The sequence below is a fragment of the Serpula lacrymans genome, assembly GCF_000218685.1.
Source record: "Serpula lacrymans var. lacrymans S7.9 unplaced genomic scaffold SERLAscaffold_6, whole genome shotgun sequence".
NCBI lineage: Eukaryota > Fungi > Basidiomycota > Agaricomycetes > Boletales > Serpulaceae > Serpula > Serpula lacrymans.
Window position 1 is genome coordinate 604,472 of NW_006763295.1, and position 21,189 is coordinate 625,660.

Sequence of the window (21,189 nt, forward strand, 5' to 3'; positions counted from 1 at the left end):
CGATGCTATAACGAAGTGCAGAATCCAAAATTCAACATCATTGAGTTGGCGACTTTTCCAAATTTCGGGCCGTTAACTGCGACGGCCGCAATCCGCCATAGTCAAGGCTACTCAGTACTTGTATTGCAGTAATCTGTATATCTGCCATCACCATATCTTATCTCCTTTCGTCCTGCAGCATTCCGGAATGACATCGGAGATCTTCGTACTTACTGGCAGAAATGTCATGCTCCCTGGGTGCGCTGACCCCCAAGCCGCAACGATCAAGGTCGATCTCAGTACGGGCAAAATAATTGATATTCAGTCTCATCACGCAAACAAAGAGTCTCTTCCATCGGGAAATCAGAACATTCGGTGGGTGGATGCTGGGGACAAGATAGTCCTTCCCGGTCTTGTTGAGTACGTCCATATTGAGATTTATTGGCAGTACAGCAAGTAACTGATTTATTACCCTAAAGTGCCCATGTACACCTTAATGAACCCGGCCGCACCGACTGGGAGGGATTTTGGACTGGCACCAGAGCTGCTGCTTCAGGTGGTATAACTACTGTGGTCGACATGCCTCTCAACTCGATTCCACCCACAACGACAGTGGATAATCTGGAGACGAAAAGGACTGCAGCGGCTGGGCAGTGTTGGACAGATGTTGCATTTTGGGGTGGGGTTATACCTGGGAACGAGGTGATTTTCGTAGACATTCCAAGTGATCAACGTGATCTGAAGAGTGAATGGAGTAGTCCCATTTGAAGCCATTAATCTCCGCAGGAATAAAGGGTTTTAAATGCTTTCTCATCGAAAGCGGAGTCGAGGTTTATTACATTTGATGCGATGTGTCGTCGACTTCATTAATCTCTTTCATTTCATACAGGAATTCCCATGCGTTTCTGAAGCCGATTTACATATCCACATGAAAGAGCTGCAGGTGAGTGCCAGTTTCATCGATTACTACATTGTACAATGATCGTATCACTGTATCAACAGAATGAATCTACTGTTCTATTATTTCATGCAGAAGTCGATAGGTCCACAACATCCTCCGAGCGTTCTGATGCAACTGATGATCCCACACTATACGGAACTTACCTCAGCACCAGACCAGAGGAAATGGAAGTGAATGCGATATCGCTAATCACGAAACTCCAGGAGGCCTATCCCTCTCTCCGGTGCCACATTGTCCACCTTTCCGCATCCTCTGCACTGCCAATCATTCGCGCAGCAAAGAGCCGCGGGCTCAACTTGACGGTAGAGACGTGTTTCCACTATCTTTGTTTGTCGGCAAACGAAATACCAAAAGGACATCCCGAATTCAAATGCTGTCCACCCATCAGAGATGACAGTAATAGGAATTCACTCTGGCAAGCTCTTAGAGAAGGATTGATTGACTGTGTTGTGTCTGATCACAGTCCCTGTGTGACAGAATTGAAGAAGCTGGAAGAAGGGGATATCATGGGTGCTTGGGGCGGCATCAGTACACTTGGTCTAGGATTGAGCTTACTGTGGACAGAAGGAAGAAAAAGGGGCGTCACGCTTGGTGACATTGTGAACTGGCTAAGCGAGAGGACATCGCACCTTGCGGGGCTGAGTGGCAAGAAAGGACAGCTCAAGGTTGGCTATGATGCCGACTTTGTCATATGGGATCCCGAAGCGGAATTCAAGGTTGTTTTGATCAGCGCGTCGTTATCTTTATTCCGATTCTGACACCACTTTCTATCAGGTGACAAAAGATCTGTTCAAGTTCAAGAACAAGTTATCGGCCTATGAAGGCATGGTCCTAACCGGTGTCGTGCAACAAACCTTGCTCCGTGGCCGCGTGATCTACGACAAGAGTCGAAATGGGTTTGAAGGCCTCAGTCCACTCGGCAATCTGCTCTGAGATAACACTGGGTGTCACTGGGTGCGCTCCGGTAGGAGTAAGTGTACAGAAGTAGGCAGGAAGTGCCAATTTGTTTATATATGACTCGCTAAACGTTTCCGGACTCTTCTCCGTCGCTTATCAGGTCTTATCCTGTTATATCTTGTGCAGTACCTTGACGCCTCGCTTATCGTGACTGCCACTACTGGATGAACGACACTGCTCACATCATGATGGTTGAATCTTTAACGAGCTCAGTTGTCTAGACTATGGTTTCTGTGATACGCGTAGGGAAGATAGCAAAGAACGCTGTGATAGCAGGTGCTGGTATTCAAGTTACATGCTATCAACTTGAGGTATCGCATTTATGGCAATGAGCTAGCTGAAGTGGGGTAGAGACTATCGTCTAATTGCTTAAAACTGCAGTAATAGTACTGCCCCAGCTCGGTTAGTTCGAGTGAATACAAATCATGAAATAGCCGACTTTGCTATAGTCAACTGATTACAGGCATACGATATAGCTTTGCCGAGCAGCAGGCTATCGTGACAGCATTCGAGTATCTTTTGGGCGTCGATGTTTCCGGAACAACCGACTCTCCTCTTATTATTAGAGTCATCAGCCACTGACTCGCCATCCCTTGCCGCGTTTCCTTGTTTGCTATATCTCTCTCCTTGTCCTTATATCTCTCCCAACAATGTCTTTCCTCTCCAGAATCCCTGCCTCGTCAAAAGGCATTCATATTCGCCCTCTATACTCCATCTCAACCGCCAATTCATTGTAAGTCTCGCCTGCTCGGGTAAACCATCTTGCATTCCGCATCGTTGACACGCATACTTCACCGTCCGCATTAACAGTGCCCACACCGTAGCTCGTAAGAGAGAAATGTCCTCCGCAACCAGTCCCCTGGTGGCATTTGGGCAAAAGCATGTCACCAAGGGTCTTGGGCGCCTGACCGAGGCCGTGATGACGAAGGGTGAAGGCTCCTATGTATCTTTCGAGGACGGGCGACGCATGCTCGACTTTAGCTGCGGAATTGGCGTCGTCAATTTGGGTTAGTGTAATTTTATTTCGGCTTGCGCTCCCTCGTGTTCACCACGTCCCTTGGTGCACAGGTCACTGCCATCCGAAGGTCAGCAAGGCTGCCGCTGATCAGTGCATGAACCTTGTACACTCCCAAGTGCGTATTAATCACTCCATACAGAATCACACTCCGCGTTTGTATTGAACATTTCCCGCTCGATAGTGTAGTATCGCTTTCCATGGACCTTACCTACACCTCATCGAAAGGCTACTACCTGTGATGCCTCACCCCTCACTTGATTCGTTCTTCTTCTGGTCATCTGGATCCGAAGCCATCGAGGCTTCCCTGAAAATGGCACGTACGATCACTGGAAGACAAAATATCATTTCAATGCAAGGTCAGTATTTTACAAATCGAGCTGCTCGATGGCATTAACCGTCAATGCTGTCCGTACTCTAAGGTGGATATCACGGACGAACATTTGGAGCCATGGCCGTGACAAAGAGCAAGACGGTATACAGTGAAGGCTTTGCCCCACTAATGGTATGTCATGTCGTCATACCGGGCTTTCCGGTAACTGGCTGATCGTCGGGCCGTGTTTATAGCCCGGAGTTTTCAGTACACCCTTCCCATACTGGCATCAGTATGGTGTTCCTCCTGCAACCAATGAAGATGAATTAGTCCAGAAATCCTTGTATCAATTGGAGCTTGTCCTCAAACAGCAAACAGCCCCAAGCGATACAGCCGCGATTCTCATAGAACCTGTTATTGGCGAAGGAGGCTACGTACCGGCCCCCGCTGCATACTTGAAAGGATTGAGAGAAATATGTGATCAGCATGGCATACTTTTGATTATTGATGAGGTCCAGACTGGATATGGTAGAACGGGTAAATTTTTCAATATCGAATATAGTGGTGTGAGGCCGGATATCCTAGTTATTGCGAAGGTGAGCTTATACGCCGCTTTAATTAACAAGCCTTACAATACAATTTATTAGGGTCTGGCGAATGGTCTCCCCTTGAGTGGTGTTATCAGTCGCCAGGAGCTCACTGACAAGCTCAAGCCTGGCTCGATGGTTGGTTGATTCTTGTTCGCGATGTTTCTTGACTAATAATTTCAATTTGGTTTCTACAGGGAGGGACGTACGCAGGCAACGCAGTTTCTTGTGCTGCTGCTGTTGCCGTTGCCGATGTATTCAAAGAAGAAAAGGTGCTAGATAACGTACAAGCTCGGTAACCTTATGCTTTCATTGGCGCACAAATGGCTTAACTAACCAAACATCTTGTTAGGTCACAAGAACTATTCGATTCGCTTACTAGCCTGCAGCAAAGCGCTGACGTGAGCTCTGCCATTGTAGATGTCAGAGGACAGGGCCTGATGGTCGCCGTGGAATTCGCCTCTCCGTTGTACTCCGCCAACGATCCAGCATTGAACCCCTCTGTACCTAAGAACATGGCATCCCGAGTTGCCAAACGGTGCATGGAGAAAGGCCTGCTAATTTTGACGACGTCTATATACGAAGTTATCAGATTCATTCCTCCCCTAAACATTTCTCAGGCGGATCTGGCAAAGGGATGTGGCATTTTTGCTGATGCTGTGAGAGAAGTTTTACGGGAAGGATGATCTATCTTGTCGCATCTAATACCTGTACAATGTAAAAATACTTGTATAGTATGTGTATACTAGCAGTGAGGTAATTTTACATATCATTCGCACAAACTCCCTTTTCTTAGGTTGACAAAGCGTGAGCGTGAGCGGCACCCAAAATAGGAAAATGAGGCTACCGCGTGCAAACAACGTCTACCAGGCCTGTATGGTCAGTGGATGACCAAGGGACAGCAAGAACGTCCCTCACTTTTGAGCGCGGCGCTCATTATTTTCATAAAATCCTGCTCATGGCTTATACTCTTTTCATTCCTGCCTTTATCTTGTTGCTGATTAGCCATGTGCATGGGTATATTCCAGCTTTACCCACGAACGACACCACCGCAGCAGCTACTCAGGGGGGACTCAACAACACAACCGATGTTTCTCATCTCCATATCCAGTGGTACTCTAATGGGTGGGCAGTCAGACCGGTCGTGCGTCGTATGCTTTGTCTGACTTCTTGATCTGTGACACTACCCTGCCAGGTCGTTTTGGCAAAATGTTTCCTACCAATTAGTCGGATGGAACAGTAGTGGGATAACCCAAGTACGTCTTTAAGCGCCTGTGACTTGATTGTCTCTAAGTTGTCGGTATAGGGCGCTCTCGTACACTTTGGGGAGGAATATGCTTCCAACGACACATGTACACTGTATCATCGCGTTCAAGAAGCCGATTACTTACTCGCGTCAATTTAGCAACGACACCGTGGATTGCTCTGATAGCTTGCGACTACAACTCCACACAAGCTTCTATGGAAGTTGATATATTCACACTTGCTCGTGAACGTGGAGCTCAATCCGCCGTAAGTTTATCATAAAAAAACTTTCTTTAGTACTTATCAAGGCGGCTTTGATTAGCTCCTATATTCGAACTACTCTCAAGCATGTATCATAAACCCTGCATACGCAGATCCTGCATCTTTTGATCAGGTTATGGATATCTTCTCAACTCAATCGCGCCCGGATGCACGGTAGATCAGAGTTAGTAGTTATCTTTAGTAAAGCTGACTATTATGTCCTTCTTTAGCGTTATAGAATATCAGTTTGGGCAATCTGGGTTGGCAAACGAAACACTTTACGAGTATTACGATGCCAAGCGGCTCAACGAATCTGCAAACACAGTCAACGAGACTATACAGAAAAATAACCCTGTAGCTCCCGGATATTTATTCGCAACCCTACAAGCATATAATGCAACTAGTGCTAGTGTTGGCAGTAACAATGCAAGTGGCGACAGTAATAACTCGAGCGCCCCCACTACTACTGGAAGCGGTGGTAGCCGACGGGAGACTGGTCTAGCGATGTTCGTGTTTTGCCTCACTGTAGCCAGATGGGCTGACTGATATCACCCCTTCGACTGTGATATCGTTTAGGATTATATTATACGCCATTACAGGCTGTGTCTCGGCTCTATTCTGTGTCGTCATCATATCCGGCGTGCGTTTTGTTGTTTTATTAGTGGATGCAGCATACTAACATCAGCATACTAACATTCGCTGTAGGCTATACGGGCGATTCGTCATCCAGAACGATATGGCCCTCGCTTAGCTGATGGCAGTTTCGGGGGTGCTGGTGGACATGCACGGAGCCGTGCAAGAGGTCTAGGCCGTGCCATTCTGGATACATTTCCCGTTGTCAAATTCGGTACTACATCAGAGGTACAGCAGGACAACTCTATTGATTGTCAGACTAAAGACGTGGAGGCGCAAGCAATAAGAAGAGATAAACCCGCTAACCCACGTCCATACACAGTGGAGATGGATGAGATAATGGTTACGGAATACGGTGATACAGAGGGCGTTTATCAAGGGATGCCAGTGCCTGCGGCGGTCGAAAGGTCAGCAGATACTGGTGTCGAAGAGATTCAAACAGAACCAACAGGAGAGAGTTCAAAAGATACTTCCATTTCGCCTCGGACCAAACCAGGGACCAGCGTCAGAGAAGAGCATGTCATGCCAGATGCTATTGGTCGGGAAACATGTCCGATCTGTATCGTTGACTTCGAAGAGGGAGATGATTTGCGGGTGTTACCCTGCGAAGGGAAACATATGTTCCATCAAAATTGCGTTGATCCATGGTTGTTGGAGCTATCAAGCTCGTGTCCAATATGTCGGCAAGGTAAGCTGAACACCTCAACTTTTTCACTATCATCGCCTTAATTTCAGTCCAGACTTCCATGCACTGGAAACTATGTTATCTGGGGAAATGGACGAAGATACTCAACGACATAGTCGTCCCTATTCGTCATCACACATGAACCGATTATCACGGTATCTACGATTCGCAAAGCGACGGCATGACCGACGAAGGCAGGAAGACGAAGATCCTACAGACCCTTACTGATAATTGTTGAACGTCTGATTTCTAGACTTATGTACGGCTAAAATATCTTTTCTTTTTTGTACATTTGATGATTTTGTATATCTATGTCATTCCTGTAAATTAATATGGACATGGATAGGTAGGTGATGCGTTACATTTGTATCTATTGAACATAATCCGATGATTTGTCTTTTGCTTCAGTGGTTCTCTGAATTTATGCGCGTGATGTGGCTACTCCATTTTCGATACGAACTGTTTGCCACATAGGCCCGTGTGTCGATGATGCGATGACGAACTTGAACGCCTTCCAAATATGTCATTGAGCCCATGATCGAGACGCGTCATAGCCGCGTCACTTTCGTCAGTGGTGCAGATCTCTGTTGGTCTCGCCCAGTCAGCTTCGAATCCCGAGCCTCTCCCGACAGTATATAACCCCCCACAGCAATCGTTGATGATTCATTAAATTTCCCTCCCACACCACCATATCACTTCAACCACTCCAACTTCCGTTTACTTTAAACAATGTCTGACACTGGTCGTCAATCTCTTACCGACAAAGCCAGCTCTGCTGTCAAGGTGATTTATACCTTCTTCTCAGTGCTTGCACTCCAGCTGCTGATGCATTAGTGTTCTTATACTTCCTTAGCCTGACTCCCAGAAGTCGATGACCGAGCAAGCCGGTGACAAAGTCAAGGGCTACGCCGACTCTGCTGCATCTACAGTTCAGCCTCAGGTACGTTTATTCCTTTCCCCTCATTCAGTGTATATACTTACGTCTTCGTTCTCGTAGGGCGATAAGTCGACCTCCCAACAGGCGGGTGACACTTTCAGCAGCAACTCCAACCAGAACCAAGTATGCAAACAAGGCGCACTTTTGCACATGTATCGTTGACATTTGATTTTACAGGGTGGTCTGCTTGACAAGGCAAAGGAGGCCGTTGGCATGGGTGGAAACCAGCCCCAGCAGAACAAATAGAGCATCACATTTTGTCTCAAAGAAAGGTCTGAACTGTATCATATGGACTTGTATTACATATTGTAAATTGGGGTTGTAATCAAAGATACATTGTCCACTGCATAGAGTTATTCAATATTCGTGTCAGCTGAACGTTCATAGTTTAAGCATTGATGTCGTTGGATGATCCAAATCTCAATTAAGGTTTGTTAGTGTAATCTTTATTCTCAGTTTCAACCCAACTGCAAGTCCAATCGAGTCTACAAGTAGTTCGTACTTCCGTCCATCATAAACTTGCCCAAGCCTCATTCACAAAAAACATTTAGCCACCAAATCGCGCGAGCCTTCTTCTGCGTATCTCGTCTAAGCTGATGCTCTCTTCTGTCACTGACTCCGAAGCTGCCGTACTCGTCTCTGCTTCTGACCTTGTCTCGTCCACCGTCTCTGCGTCTAACGCATTTGGAGCGGTGGCTTCGGATACTGGAACAGCCGTCCTGTGCAGGGGTGGGGTTGTTGGAATACTGAAACCCGGTGGAACGTCCTCTAAAGATGCTCTCAGAGCAGCTTGCAACTCCGCGTCGTCATCGTCATATACCGTGTGCGACAGCTCAGTATTTTGGCGGCTATATGTGGAGTGTGGTGGCTGATAATCCTCGTCCTCATCGTCGTGTTCCATGCCACTATCACCTTGGGCATGCGGTTGCGTCAGCTCTTGGGTACGACGCGACTCCGCTGTTGCACGCATCAGGTGCTCATCCGTATTTTCATGTACGCTTGGATGCCTAGTCCTCTCCATTCGGGCAATCTCCCCCTCGTATTGTTCGCGCAAGGCAATCTCCTGCTCACGTCGCATACGCTCCATAATTACACGATTACGTTCCATGCTTGCAGTAACTGGATCCACGTCTGCGTTACCAAATGGGTCCTGGCCAGCAGGTATACTGCTTCCTGCAGATCTGACTCCTGTACCTAAAGCAAATATTTTTTACATGAGTGAATTACATACAAGAAATTCGTCGTACTCAAAGGAGGTGGACTTAAGTGCGAAAAGGATAGCCCATGGGTAGACCCACCCATGAGGGAGGCCTGAAGTGCGGCTTGAAGCTCCATATCTTCGTCTTCGAAGCCTTCGATCCCTTTTAGATGCGATAACGAGGTGGCGGCAGATGTGTCGGCAGATGTGGATGAGAGAGGTAGATTAATAGACGAAGCGGAAGACGGCTCGGGGACAGTGGATGCGACTTCATCTGCATCGGTGCGAGGCAATGCAAGAGGAGCCGAAGGATCCACTTGTGTCACGACAAATACAGAATAGCCTGCACAAAAGTATAACGGAACTGCTTATATAGTCACAACTTCTCGGAACAAACTTACCGTCACTTTCCGCTTGTTGCAAAAACACATCTAGATACAATCTACCTACCCATTGTGGGGAAGATTCGAAAGAGTTGAGATTGAACCAGTGGCCGTTTCCCGAATCAACAGTTGGGTCGGGATTTGCGGTTCCGAATCGCCGAATTGTATACCAGTGCTGGTTCTGATTTAAGATAAAAGCTAGCTGCGTGCTATATGATCGTCGTCAAAAGGTGAACGTGACGAGACAAGACAAGGCGTACTGTGGGTGCGATTGATATGGTCGCATTTCTTCCGACCGCCAACGCACAAGGCTACGAATACATAAGCCCACTTCCATTATCATACAAGTGACTACAAACCTAAGACCCCAAATGTTCAAGGCGTGTTCTAGAACCTGAACAGAGAAAAATCCTGAAGAATGGTTTGACGGGTTCAGTATATTATTGGCCTGTATGGAATTTTACCTGTGTCATCCATGTTCATACTCGTAACACTAGCATCGTGATCATAGTGACCTTCCAGAGTGTCTAGATTCCTAGCGATGTCCGACAGATCGGGTGTAGTAAACTATCGAAGGGGTGTTAGATTTTTGCAGGGTAGCACATCTCCATACACCAACATAATTCCCTTCTATATATGTTGAGAAATTTGTTAGTTCATCTCTTGTGTGCATAAAACATTAGACTGAGTAGCTTACGCATGAGTGAATTAAGGGCGTGCTGGGCACAAAGCATGGACCCAGCCTGCTGTTTTTCATGGTAAATCATGTCCTTCAAGCGCTCCAGTTCAACCATGTTGATATCTTTGAATCGTTGGCTTTGGTTGTAGTAGATCTAAATCGATGTGAGTGGAACCGACAAGTGATTGCGCTCTTGAACGTTTCGTTTTGTGGTAAATTGGGAGCACGCGCGTACAGGACACGCGTTAATTATGTAAGCGGACGTGACTGGTCATTTCGCTACTTTTGCTCAGAACAGTTGCCCTCCGTCGTTCTGCCCAGCGAACAAGTTTCCTCGCTCGCTGCCATCCACAGCATCCAGCACAGAGTCAATAATGATTCTACGGCGACAGCTCAACACTAATATGACTCTCTTTCCCTTTCACCTTTTCGCCTTATTCCTCGTTCTCTCATCCGCACTCGTAGCCACGGCACAGGACAAGGAGTCAAATCCGTTCGACTGTCATGTCACTATAGATTCTCTCAAGTTTGACCTGACGGCACTCGCTGGTGTTCACACTGTATCACGTATACGCGAGACCCCGCCGACCTCGATGATTGATCAGGTAAGGTTCAACTTGTGTGACGATCTGCAAACATTGGACGGTGTAGAGGAGGGGGACCAGGTACGTATTGCTGCCCCTGCATCTATCGTACTTAGGCAGAAATGTTCCATTTTCTGTTTTCTTTGGATAGTGTCCATCAGGCACAAGGGCTTGTATGACGAAAACAAATAAGAAAGGGGATGATTCCGATCGAATAGTCGCTGTCATCCCCGTTGCCCAGAGCTCTCTACTTAAACCCGAAACGTCTGTAATCTCTTGTAGGTGACAGTCTTAAATGATATTGCTCATTAGAAATCTTTCCATGTCTTATCATAACTTATATGCTAGCACCCTCGGGCCTATCTCTCACGTTCCACGGCTCGTCATACCCCAACACAACATCCCCTCCTTCAATACCTCAATCCCTCAAACTTTCGCTTTTCTGTGCAAGCTCTTTAGGCGAGCCAGCGTTTTCCTCGTACAATGATGGTCAAGTCCAAGTTGACTGGAGTGCGCCATCGGGATGCAGTTCAACGGCGGATGATAAAGAACCGTCACCCGGTAATGACGACGAGGACAAGAAGGAGAAGGAAGAGCCGCAGGAGAGCGTGGGTAGTGGACTCGGATTTTTCTTCTTGGTGTAAGTGGTTGTCTACTAGGTCAATGGGTGGTTGACTCAAATAGGCGACACAGATTGCTACTAGCATTCATTGCTTACTTCGCATTGGGTGCCTACTATAAATACTCGACGTATGGCGCGCGTGGCGCAGACCTTATTCCGTAAGTGATATTTGCTTTCTAGTTATTCCAGCATGTATGTTAACTTGGTCATTCTACCAGACACCGAGACTTTTGGAAAGAAGTACCTTATATGCTTCAAGATGTTGTTTCTCACCTCTGCTCGGCCGTGCGACCACGTCGCTCATCCCGAGGCGGTTACATAGCCGTGTGATTTTGGTTTGTTATTCATGTAGCCACATAAATCGAGCTGGAAACATAGATTTGTTTGCTGGTAATGTGTGTAGAGAGGAGCTACGCGAACGTTTGGCCAATCGTGGGGTGTTCTGGTTAGTCTGGCGGTGAATAACACATGACCGAGCATATTTGTTTCTCTCTCTTTTCGTAACGACTGGACCACTACTGGATGCGTATGCAGACTGGATTTGATTGATATTTGCAGCAATACGATACATTGTCCCGAGTCATCCTAGTAAAAATTTAATCTGCGCTATTCGACAACATTGTTGGTTTTTTTGAATATATGCCCTGTCATAGGCTAATTGGATTCAGTTGATTTCTTCAACGTTCTGCCTTAGCTCGTGGATGAAAGTCATTGACAATGCTATGGCGTTATAATCTGCTATAATTTCTGGCCTTTAGCCGAAGTCAGTTGTTTAAGCGCTTGAACATCACAGCGTGACCGAGTCGCCATAAGCCATATCACACGAGACGCGACTGTCTTTCATTGGCAAGAGAGGTACATCTACATCTACTTAGGGGGTCGTAGGATTATATACATGGCGAAGAGAAAGTGGTATGTTGTGATTGTTGGCACTATCCCTGGCGTCTACACAACATGGTGCGTCCTTTATACCTACCATTTGAAGCGCAATCTCAGCGGCATTCTTTTTCTTTCTTTTCCCCAATGACATTCGACATATTCTTTCCAGGACGGAGGCTGCAACTAAGGTAGCTGCAGTACCTGGCGCAATTCACCAAAGTTTCCCCACTGATGAAGAGGCGCGTCGTGCATTTGAGAGGGCACTAGCTGCAGGAGAAGTGCGTGCTGTACCTGCCAATGTACCGCCACGTTCACCTGTCCCTGCTGTCAATGGAAGAAGTCAAGCGGTTATAAGTGGAGGATCCACCCACAGTGCTAGGTCAACAGTGCCCGGTTCTCGTGAGTTTGGTCGGAGCCGGAGTGAACAGTCAGTCGCAAGTACCGGGTTTCCTCGCACGGCAAGAATGAACATCAACAATTCTGAGCGTGATCGTCGAAGAGAAAGAGGCGTACAAGAACCTACTCAATCAGCACCCCCATCACCTCGTACTCCAACACGCAGTCCCGCCCATAATACGCATCTTGTTTCCGTTCGGGCACCCATTTTCAACCCGGTTCAAACGCGTCGTGCATATGTGGGTAGCCCCCTCCCAACTACACATAGGCTGCTTCGACCCTCAAGCCCGCAGGATGTGGATATGTCTATATCCTCATCACCCGAAACAGGTGTCACACAGATAGAGCCATCAGTGCTTAGTCCCTTGTGCCGCCTGTAATAACGTCGCCCCGGGTTTCGGTAGTGATTGGCCCTTCGTATCCAGATTGGCCTGCATCTGATATTGACATGGCTGAACACGTGGGCGCGTCTCAGCGCGCGCCATTGGAAAGTATGTTTCGTGGGGATGACATCAAGGGACCGTCTTCCCGGAGATCTTCACCCTCCAAAAAGGTTACCGAGTGGGCTGACTCACTGTCTGACTCGGCTGAAGATGACAGATTCTGGATACCGGGAGATCATGACATGGAGAGTGTCTCTGTCAGAAGGAGTGCACGGCATCAGTCAAGAGGGAAGGGAAGGGAAATGCCTATCAAAATAGAAAGCCGCGATGAACTCACCTACGGTCAGGCAAGCACGCCTGGTCCGGCACGACAAAAATCACGCACAGCAAGCGTGTCTCCACATCTCCGCCCCCTCCCCCGCGAATATCCCGAAAACATTTTCCATCACAGTTCCCCTCCTCAGGCCTCTGCACCAGCAGACGGCCCTTCTTTGGACGCATCACCGCGCTCGCACTCGGCTGCTCTCCAGTACAAGTTCGCCAACGAATATGCGCATGCGTATGCCACCGTATACGCACACTTTGCCACGTTCGGTGGTCCCGTTGGCGCAGGTGTCCTCCCTACAAGCCTCAGCGCGTCACTGGGTGAATTCAACACGCGAATGCACGGTTCGCAACCCGACCGAATGTTCGACCCGCAAGCAAGTCAAGGTTCGCCGTCAGGTACTCCGAGTCGTAGCCCCGTCGACCACCAACCTGAATGTTCTTGTTCTTGTGCGCGCAATTTGTCGCCCTTCCCTGAGTTTTCGCCGTTGCATGTCCGGCCTTTGTCTGTAGATCCACAAGGAGACCCGCGATCGCCATTTTCAAAGAAGACCTTTGTACCTTTACCTTTGAGTCCGTAAGTTGTCGATATGTATAGCCCATGTTCATTCCATGACGCGTAGACTCAATGAATTTACATATACAGGTCTTCAGTAATTGGCCGCCCGTCTCCTCACATGCATCTTGATGCCTTGCGAGAACCTCAGCTTGAAAGTATAAGCGCGCTACTCAGTCATTAAGACGAGCCGCCAAGAAATCCACGGTGATGCCCTCTGCGAGGACGTGAATGGTGTGATGTTGGCTGTATTTCTTGGAGATGACCGTGGCCGTGCTTTTCGAAACGTTGCGGGGGTGAGTATATCTTAAAATGAAGTGGTTGTCTTGTCTCAACAGTCGTTGATTTAGTACGTATTAACCTTGTATATTGATGTAACAATGACGTTCTATGTCCAACATTGTTCAATGTTGTAATACTTTCTTGCCAGTTGCCGTGGATCTGATTCAGAGCGCCTTTGTGTTGAAACGGGTGGTTCTTGTCTGGCAACCACGTGTCAGGTGGACAAACATACAAATTTTGCATTGATCAATCCGAGCACGACGAGCGATGGGTATGAAGAATAACGATGAATTCTTTTGATGTCCTCCTTATATTTATATTCCTCGCTCGAGTCATGGTAAAAGTAAACTAACCTAATGCTGAGTCAGTTGTTGTGACACCGTGTGACGAGAATATGGGTGGAGTAAACAAGGCCCAATAACGCGTTCTCGTTCTGCGCATCGATGGCTTCCCCTCCATCCTCTTTTTCAATCGCCTCTGGTTCCCATCTTTTATCCGAGTCTCCTCTTTTGCATGCATCTTTATCGTCGGACACTGGCCCAGGTGGTGCCGACCTCTCTCTTTCTGAGCTTTCTTTGAACGACAGACCAAGACACGGAGGACGTGTTGAAAAGCCGTTCAGGTTCAGCTTACTTGCACCCCCAGCCCAATACGATGATGACTCGATACTCTCTGAATTTGAAGCGGGGGGTAGTCTTCATTCTCCCACTGGCGATGGCGAAGAACAAGAAGATGAAGGTGTAGTGGAGCAAGATCATGATACCGTGCTTGCCAGGATGCACGAAGAGAAACTCAAGAACGACTTGATAGTTTTGAGACACATGAACTCTTCTTTTGCTTTGTTTAATGATGCGTTGCGAGCCACACAAACCGGAACTGAGGTGTGTTGCTTTCATCCACATTAAGAATCTAATGTAAAAGTTAACATTGCTGCCTGGTATTCAGCAAGTTGCAGTACAACTCACTCAAACTAACGCATTGCTCGATAAATACGTCAATATACTTGCGAAGTCGGAGATGGTCACAAAATTGATACTCGATGAGCGATGGGAGGGCGCCGAAGCAGTGAGTATTCTTACTTGCTTGCTTAAATTGTTTTCTTCCCTTCTAGCATTTTGTACTGTTGGCTGGTCCTTGGGATTCTTTGTTGACCTTTCGAAACTAAAATAATTACTGACGTGATCAACCAGGATGAAGAACTCCTCGAGCATGAGCGGCGTGAAATTCGTGAGCGTGCTAAACGAGAAGCTGAAGAACGAGAAAGACGCGAAGCCGATGAACAGGCACGTCGCGAAGCAGAGGAAATTGTGCGCCTTGAACAAGAGGAACGCGAACGTCTCGATCGTGAGAGGAAAGAACGGGGTAAACCAGGTTCCTCTTCCCGGGCACGGGGAAGTACGAGTGGCGTTAGCGTTGGTAGCGGTGTGCGAGGTGTGAGAGGGACAAGAGCGACTGCTATGGCTATGCGTGGTGGAAGAGGCATACCACGGGCAGGTAAGCATTCATGTTTGAACCTGTCACATTAGGTATGTTAATAGTGTCTATTCGGCCGTTAATCTTATAGCGCCAACAGGGACTACGGCAAGCCGTACACGCTCAACTAGCGCTGCTGGGAGCATTGGTGGGATGTGGCCAGGTTCATCCACGTCGATACGAGCGACCACAACACGGAATCCTGCACGGAGAAGTTGATTTCTTGGCGTTGATTCTATCTTAATCATTCAACCGATCTACAAGTCAACTTCTCTAGTATATATGACCTCTGGATTCAGATGCTTGTCCTCTGATATTCGGATGCGATGCAACTGAGCCGTCCACTTGACATAGATATGAAGAAGTCGTGCTGCCAAGGTGCTTCATACACGTGTTGGACCTATCCAATGTCTTCTCAGTCAACATCACCTGCCAAGTCCTGCGCGCTCTTTCGTGCATGGGGCCCGGGGTATATGAATCCCGACTCTATCGTGGCACATCCGTGCAACTTGGTACTCCTGGAGACGCTCTGTACTGAATTTGCATATTGCTACTATTGGAGTGCTGAGTGCTGTGGAAACAGCTGATGGAAATCACCCTGCTTCTGTGACCTTTGGACTCGATGTCTGGTGGTTCTGGACTTCTTGAAGCAGGGTAGGATAGAAGGTGTGGTGGTCCGGAAATTGTTGATTATACGTCCCGATAATGTCACGTTCATCCCTCGTATTATCATACAATCATGATATCTTCCGAAGTCATTATCAACCAATAGACATTTGTGCCAAGTCAACAACACAGCAGGTTGCTCCACATAACGTACACTGCTTCTGAATGGCTAGCCCTTATTCAGACCGTCACGAGCAAACAATAAACCAGTCATTTCGAAAGAACCCTCGAGGTCATCGCGCAAACGGGGTATCATAAAAGCATCGACTTGAACATGTATTCGACTAAGCTGAAAGCTATCTGTTACATGCACAAGCTACAACCAAATCAAACAGCAAGGTGTGGGGTAGGAGTCGGATAAGGTAGATCAAAAGGAAAGCGGAGGAAGAAAGGGTTAAGGGGGTGATGTGTAATGTGTTCAAAGTACGTCAGTAACTGTACAACACAAAAAGTCCAGAGCGTCCATGCGCAAAAAGTCCAATGTCCAGTGCAAAAGTAAAGTCCGAGTGCAATTGTTCGTGTCATGATGAAGAATGTCCTTCCCTTTTGTATCTTTTCTCTTTGTTACTAATCAACGAGGAAGCCATAGTCCACAAATGTCGTTGTGCTTATTGCCTCAATCGGAGCTAGAGGCAGCAGCGATAGCAAACACCCCACTCCAGTCACCAGAGTCACCGAACACTAATTAGGCAAAGAATGTCAGCATAATCCGAGTGCAGAAAAAACATTAAAGTCAATACTCACGAACGATACGGTAATCACTGCCTGGAGTAACATCAGGCACCGTCACCTCTTGAGAACCGGCCAGCATAGAAAAGTTAGATGCCAAGGTCGGGTTAAGGAGGGTGTCGTTTCCTTGACGGAGATAGATGTTCCCCCGAGGGTTACTTATCTGCGCTGGGGGGTTTGTGGTGTTCCAGGTGACGTTGTAAGTCTGTCCAACCGTCCAAACGGTGGCATTATTTGGGCTGATAACGGGTGGCACATACACGTCTCGCTTAGCAGAAACGCGGGTAGGCAGGGCAAGAGCAAAGGAGAAGAAAGTGGACAAGAAGAAGAAAAGGGCGAAGACAGAGGTTTTGGAGATCATCGTGACTGAAAAAGTGTGGGTGGTCGTGAGGAAGATTCGTCAGTAGTAGTGGTAGTAAGAGATGATGAGGGACGACAAGGAACAAAAAGAAGAAAAAGAAGGGTCCTTATATACCTTCCTAGTATAACGTTAGCATAGCTAAATCTGAAAATGCATGTCCAAAGGGAGACCAACCTGCGCCGCCTCGTGGACCTGCTAAAAGCCACTGAGTGGCTGCCTTTGGAACTTCCTGAATGAACGCCACTAATAGAGGTGACCTGAGTTACCCGCCGCAGGCGTTTGTTAGAAAATCGACGGCCCTAAATTAGTCACACTTAGAGGGCATAATGGGCATTCCCTAAATTGCTGAACGTGCCGAAGGGTCTGTGGGGTTCGAGAGCTGCCTTGCCTCCCATTGCAGTGCCCTCGATCATCCCTGAAATAACACCGAACGCATCGGGAAACCCCAAGGAGGTTAAGAGCCTGGAGTTGTTTCAAACGGTCTGGAAATACCGTTGGAGTGTTACGATCTGACACGAACTGCTGACATTCCGATGGCCATCATTAATCCCTGTAATAAGAATCACGATAGAAAAGCTGAAATCACCTTTATATTGTTCTCCACTATCACGCATAGACCATGTGTAGAACCGGGTATAAGAAAGAGCCTCAGCTTTCCCCTTCTAATTCATTGCAGTGAGCTGCATTGCAAGCTGAACCATGCGCAGTAAGTATGATGAATCAAGACTAGAGCACATTCTGATGCTAAGACCGCCGTATGTGTTTCAAAGGCATCAGCCAAGAAACGCTGGCAAACACGATATCATGATGAATACTTATGCTGGAAAAGACCATTCAACAGTTCTATCCAGATATATCTATGATTACATAAGCACTTTTTCCATCGACGGCTTTCAGTCGTGCTCAACCACTACTCTTTTGACTTTCTTAATATCTGATCTGTCACTTTTGTCAGGTTCCACAGGAACATTAATAGGACTACGTTCAAAAGAATGATGTTACAAAAACGAAAAAGAAATGTCGAAGATGATCAGGAATCAGACTCCAGCGGCTTTTCCATAGTTCAGGCTCTTTCAGAAGACGAAATCGATATCTCATCTGCTCTGACCGGTAAAAAACTGCTTCGAGATGCACCTACATCTATTGAAGCGGATGGTGAAGACGATGATGACCTAAAAGATATAATTCACAACTCCATAGCGAAGCGGAACGTCAAGGGTGGGACAGAGCTACTCAAGAAAACGAAAGGAAAAGCAAAAATGGCCAAGGGTGAGGTTGGTGGAGGCAGTTTCCAAAGCATGGGTGCGTCCGTATTGCATACGTCTATAGCTTCAAGTTGTATTGTTGAAATACTTTTTCATAGGTCTTCACCCTTCTCTCTTACGTTCTCTAACCCTCCAGGGTTATCGCACACCCACTCCAATTCAACGCCTTGCTATTCCTTCTCTCCTTGCCAATCCACCACGCGATCTGGTTGGAATGGCACGAACAGGATCTGGAAAGTCACTAGCATATATGATCCCTCTCGCCCAGCGGCTTAGTGGTCGACACGCTTCAACTTTCGGTGCACGTGCCCTTATCCTTTTGCCAGCTAGAGAGCTTGCATTACAGGTCCTTCGTGTAGGCAAAGACCTGACGCGTGGATGGCACTCCAGTGAGGGCGCACATGCTGGTGATGGGAAAGGTGAAGATGGAGGAAAGGGCCAAAGTCTAAGATGGGGCTTGGTGGTCGGTGGAGAAGGTTTGGATGAGCAGTTTGAAATGATCACAAGCAATCCAGACGTGTCCGTTTTTCCTCCCTGTTTACCATAATATCTGATAGCTCATGCTTACTTCTAGTATTATCGCAACACCAGGTCGTCTACTACATTTAATAGTGGAAATGAACCTGGACCTAAAATCTGTGGAATATGTTGTATTTGATGAGGCGGATCGTCTCTTCGAAATGGGTTTCGAGACGGCGCTGAATGAAATTCTTCACCGACTTCCACCCTCCCGCCAAACACTGCTCTTCTCCGCTACACTTCCAAAATCTCTTGTGGAATTTGCCAAGGCTGGCTTACAGGACCCCAAACTCGTACGATTGGATGCAGAAAGCAAAATAAGCACCGATCTTCGGATGGCTTTCTTTTCTATCAAGCAAGCTGAAAAAGATGCCTGTCTCCTCTCCCTTCTCAGGGATGTGATTCGTGTACCTCTTGGCAGCACTGTTCCTGAATCAAATACAACTACCAGTACCTCGACTAGATCTCGCAACGACAAGGGCAAACGCAAAGAACAACAGCACACAGCTCCACATCAAACTTTGATTTTCGCAGCCACAAAACATCATGTGGAATATCTATCACAGTTGCTCGCTGCCGTTGGATATGCTGTTTCACATATTTACGGCGCGCTAGATCAAGGGGCTCGAACACAACAGATGGACCACTTTAGGCGTGGTTTAACTAGCATACTCGTTGTAACTGATGTTGCTGCACGTGGTATCGATATCCCAGTCCTCGAAAACGTGGTCAACTATGATTTTCCACACGGTGCAAGGGTGTTTGTACATCGAGTAGGGCGAACGGCGAGAGCTGGAAGGAAAGGTTGGGCGTGGTCGTTCGTAACGAGCACAGAATTGCCTTACCTTCTCGACTTGCAGCTCTTTCTTGGGCGTCCATTAACAAACGAAGTGCCAAAGGGAGCTGGTGAAGAAGCATACACTTCATCGCTTGTGCTAGGCACATTCCAACGTGAGAACATTGACGAGGATGTAGAGTATGTTCGTGCTCTGGACGCAGCACACCACTCACTTCCCACATTACGAGAAGTAATGCGTCGTGGACAGGGGCTGTACGAACGGAGTAAAGGGAAAGCCAGTCAAGCAAGCTATAAGCGTGCCAAGGAAATGGGAAAGAGTGGTCAATGGGCGCTAGCGGGTGCTGTAGAAGCAGGCGTGCATCCTGTGCTTATGATGCGTGGGGGAGTTGGGGAGAAGGCGATAGATATGCAAGAGGAGAGGAAAAAGTTGATGAAGGTTGTTAATGCATTCAAGCCGGCGGAAACAGTATTTGAGGTTGCTGCAAAGGGAAAAGGAAAGACCAACGGAGCCAACTCATTGTTAATGAAAGAAAGGAGGAAAGCGCTTCAAAAATCGGCAGCAAGAGCTACACTGGCTTCCACATCTGCTGCAGCTCCAGATTCGGAAGATGACGCGGAGCTTGGAGAAGACCACTCTGAGCGTGAAGAAGTGGAAATGGCGGATGAACAAGATATTGCAGTATGTCTCACTCCTTTATTTATAACTTGACCTTCATGTTTTCCATTCTGCAGACTGTTTTCCAAACATCGAATAAAAAACGCGGCAAGGACAGTTATCGCGATGAAGAATTTTTTATGTCACATTATCAAAAGGATGCTTTGACGGAGAAAGGGTCCGTAATTTCCACGGATATCTTCCATTTCCTAGCTCATATTTTAATAGTTACTCTCTAAATGACGGCGCATCATCTTTCGCGGAACAAGCCCGCGGAGCCACATTTGATCTCGCAGGTGACGAAGCTACTGTCGCCGAACGTCAACGTCACAAGCAGACATGGGATAAGAAAAAGAAAAAATTTATCAAAGGCGATGGAGTTGGTGCAGACAACGTCAAGCTCGTTCGAACAGAAAGTGGGACCCGTCTTCCCGCGACTTATCGTAGCGGCCGCTTCGATGAATGGAAGGCAAAGAGCCGAGTTTCACTGCCAAAGGTTGGCGAAGCTGAGCAGGAGCGGCACGGGTCAAAATTAGGTCCAGGAGGTCGTAAATACAAGCATAACAAAATTGTGGAGGGGAAGCCTCTAGACAAACTCAGCAAAGACTATGAGCGCAAGATGCGCCAAAATAAAAAGAAAGAGACGACAGATGGAAACGAGGATGGTGGAGCAACAAAGTCTAGCTCGTCGAGATATAAGGGTGGAAAGGCCAAACCTGCTGGAAGATATGGTGGGAAGTCGATAGGGAAGGTTAGGACCGAGATCAAGACAGTTGATCAGATACGGAAGGGCAGGAAGACGCTCCAGCAGAGAAAAGCTAAGAATGCACGACCCAGTCACAGCAAAAAGGGTAGGCGGTAGA

At 47.4% G+C, this 21,189-nt stretch overlaps 10 protein-coding genes across 10 annotated transcripts; 8 read left to right on the forward strand and 2 right to left on the reverse strand.

Moving 5' to 3' along the window:
* Positions 1–226: 226 nt before the first annotated feature.
* SERLADRAFT_368680 (uncharacterized protein) lies at positions 227–1,873 on the forward strand (the record flags this gene model as incomplete). Its single annotated transcript, XM_007317340.1, has 6 exons — positions 227–399; positions 459–681; positions 738–809; positions 869–922; positions 982–1,656; positions 1,715–1,873. The coding sequence occupies 6 exons, from the start codon at positions 227–229 to the stop codon at positions 1,871–1,873; spliced, it is 1,356 nt and encodes a 451-aa protein (XP_007317402.1).
* An 862-nt stretch (positions 1,874–2,735) lies between these two features.
* Positions 2,736–4,498, forward strand: SERLADRAFT_348654 (uncharacterized protein; the record flags this gene model as incomplete). The annotated part of the gene is made up of 8 exons (XM_007317341.1): positions 2,736–2,904; positions 2,966–3,030; positions 3,097–3,271; positions 3,335–3,417; positions 3,480–3,821; positions 3,873–3,950; positions 4,010–4,107; positions 4,165–4,498. 8 exons carry the CDS (start codon positions 2,736–2,738, stop codon positions 4,496–4,498), a joined length of 1,344 nt encoding a protein of 447 aa, XP_007317403.1.
* Positions 4,499–4,697: 199 nt separating this feature from the next.
* Positions 4,698–7,041, forward strand: SERLADRAFT_465174 (uncharacterized protein; the record flags this gene model as incomplete). Its single annotated transcript, XM_007317342.1, has 9 exons — positions 4,698–4,937; positions 5,008–5,068; positions 5,119–5,164; positions 5,218–5,324; positions 5,380–5,492; positions 5,549–5,824; positions 5,895–5,958; positions 6,024–6,639; positions 6,692–7,041. 9 exons carry the CDS (start codon positions 4,771–4,773, stop codon positions 6,862–6,864), a joined length of 1,623 nt encoding a protein of 540 aa, XP_007317404.1.
* Positions 7,042–7,252: 211 nt separating this feature from the next.
* SERLADRAFT_465180 (uncharacterized protein) lies at positions 7,253–7,960 on the forward strand (the record flags this gene model as incomplete). Its single annotated transcript, XM_007317343.1, has 4 exons — positions 7,253–7,419; positions 7,490–7,576; positions 7,634–7,696; positions 7,751–7,960. 4 exons carry the CDS (start codon positions 7,366–7,368, stop codon positions 7,817–7,819), a joined length of 273 nt encoding a protein of 90 aa, XP_007317405.1.
* Positions 7,961–7,997: 37 nt separating this feature from the next.
* SERLADRAFT_414930 (uncharacterized protein) lies at positions 7,998–9,948 on the reverse strand (the record flags this gene model as incomplete). Its single annotated transcript, XM_007317344.1, has 6 exons — positions 7,998–8,767; positions 8,821–9,114; positions 9,173–9,363; positions 9,514–9,565; positions 9,619–9,681; positions 9,852–9,948. 6 exons carry the CDS (start codon positions 9,946–9,948, stop codon positions 8,121–8,123), a joined length of 1,344 nt encoding a protein of 447 aa, XP_007317406.1.
* A 185-nt stretch (positions 9,949–10,133) lies between these two features.
* On the forward strand, positions 10,134–11,701 carry ATG27 (putative autophagy protein Atg27; the record flags this gene model as incomplete). The annotated part of the gene is made up of 5 exons (XM_007317345.1): positions 10,134–10,498; positions 10,569–10,695; positions 10,766–11,057; positions 11,111–11,197; positions 11,258–11,701. 5 exons carry the CDS (start codon positions 10,208–10,210, stop codon positions 11,367–11,369), a joined length of 909 nt encoding a protein of 302 aa, XP_007317407.1.
* A 2,582-nt stretch (positions 11,702–14,283) lies between these two features.
* Positions 14,284–14,740, forward strand: SERLADRAFT_465193 (uncharacterized protein; the record flags this gene model as incomplete). The annotated part of the gene is made up of 1 exon (XM_007317346.1): positions 14,284–14,740. A coding segment is annotated over one exon (438 nt), but the record flags the coding sequence as incomplete, so codon positions are not given.
* A 999-nt stretch (positions 14,741–15,739) lies between these two features.
* Positions 15,740–15,919, forward strand: SERLADRAFT_368690 (uncharacterized protein; the record flags this gene model as incomplete). The annotated part of the gene is made up of 1 exon (XM_007317347.1): positions 15,740–15,919. The coding sequence occupies one exon, from the start codon at positions 15,740–15,742 to the stop codon at positions 15,917–15,919; it is 180 nt and encodes a 59-aa protein (XP_007317409.1).
* A 318-nt stretch (positions 15,920–16,237) lies between these two features.
* Positions 16,238–17,903, reverse strand: SERLADRAFT_465198 (uncharacterized protein; the record flags this gene model as incomplete). The annotated part of the gene is made up of 5 exons (XM_007317348.1): positions 16,238–16,679; positions 16,743–17,206; positions 17,263–17,387; positions 17,444–17,610; positions 17,675–17,903. The coding sequence occupies 2 exons, from the start codon at positions 17,086–17,088 to the stop codon at positions 16,615–16,617; spliced, it is 411 nt and encodes a 136-aa protein (XP_007317410.1).
* A 177-nt stretch (positions 17,904–18,080) lies between these two features.
* On the forward strand, positions 18,081–21,188 carry SERLADRAFT_437047 (uncharacterized protein; the record flags this gene model as incomplete). Its single annotated transcript, XM_007317349.1, has 5 exons — positions 18,081–18,390; positions 18,452–18,872; positions 18,928–20,350; positions 20,404–20,504; positions 20,555–21,188. 5 exons carry the CDS (start codon positions 18,081–18,083, stop codon positions 21,186–21,188), a joined length of 2,889 nt encoding a protein of 962 aa, XP_007317411.1.
* Position 21,189: the final 1 nt, after the last annotated feature.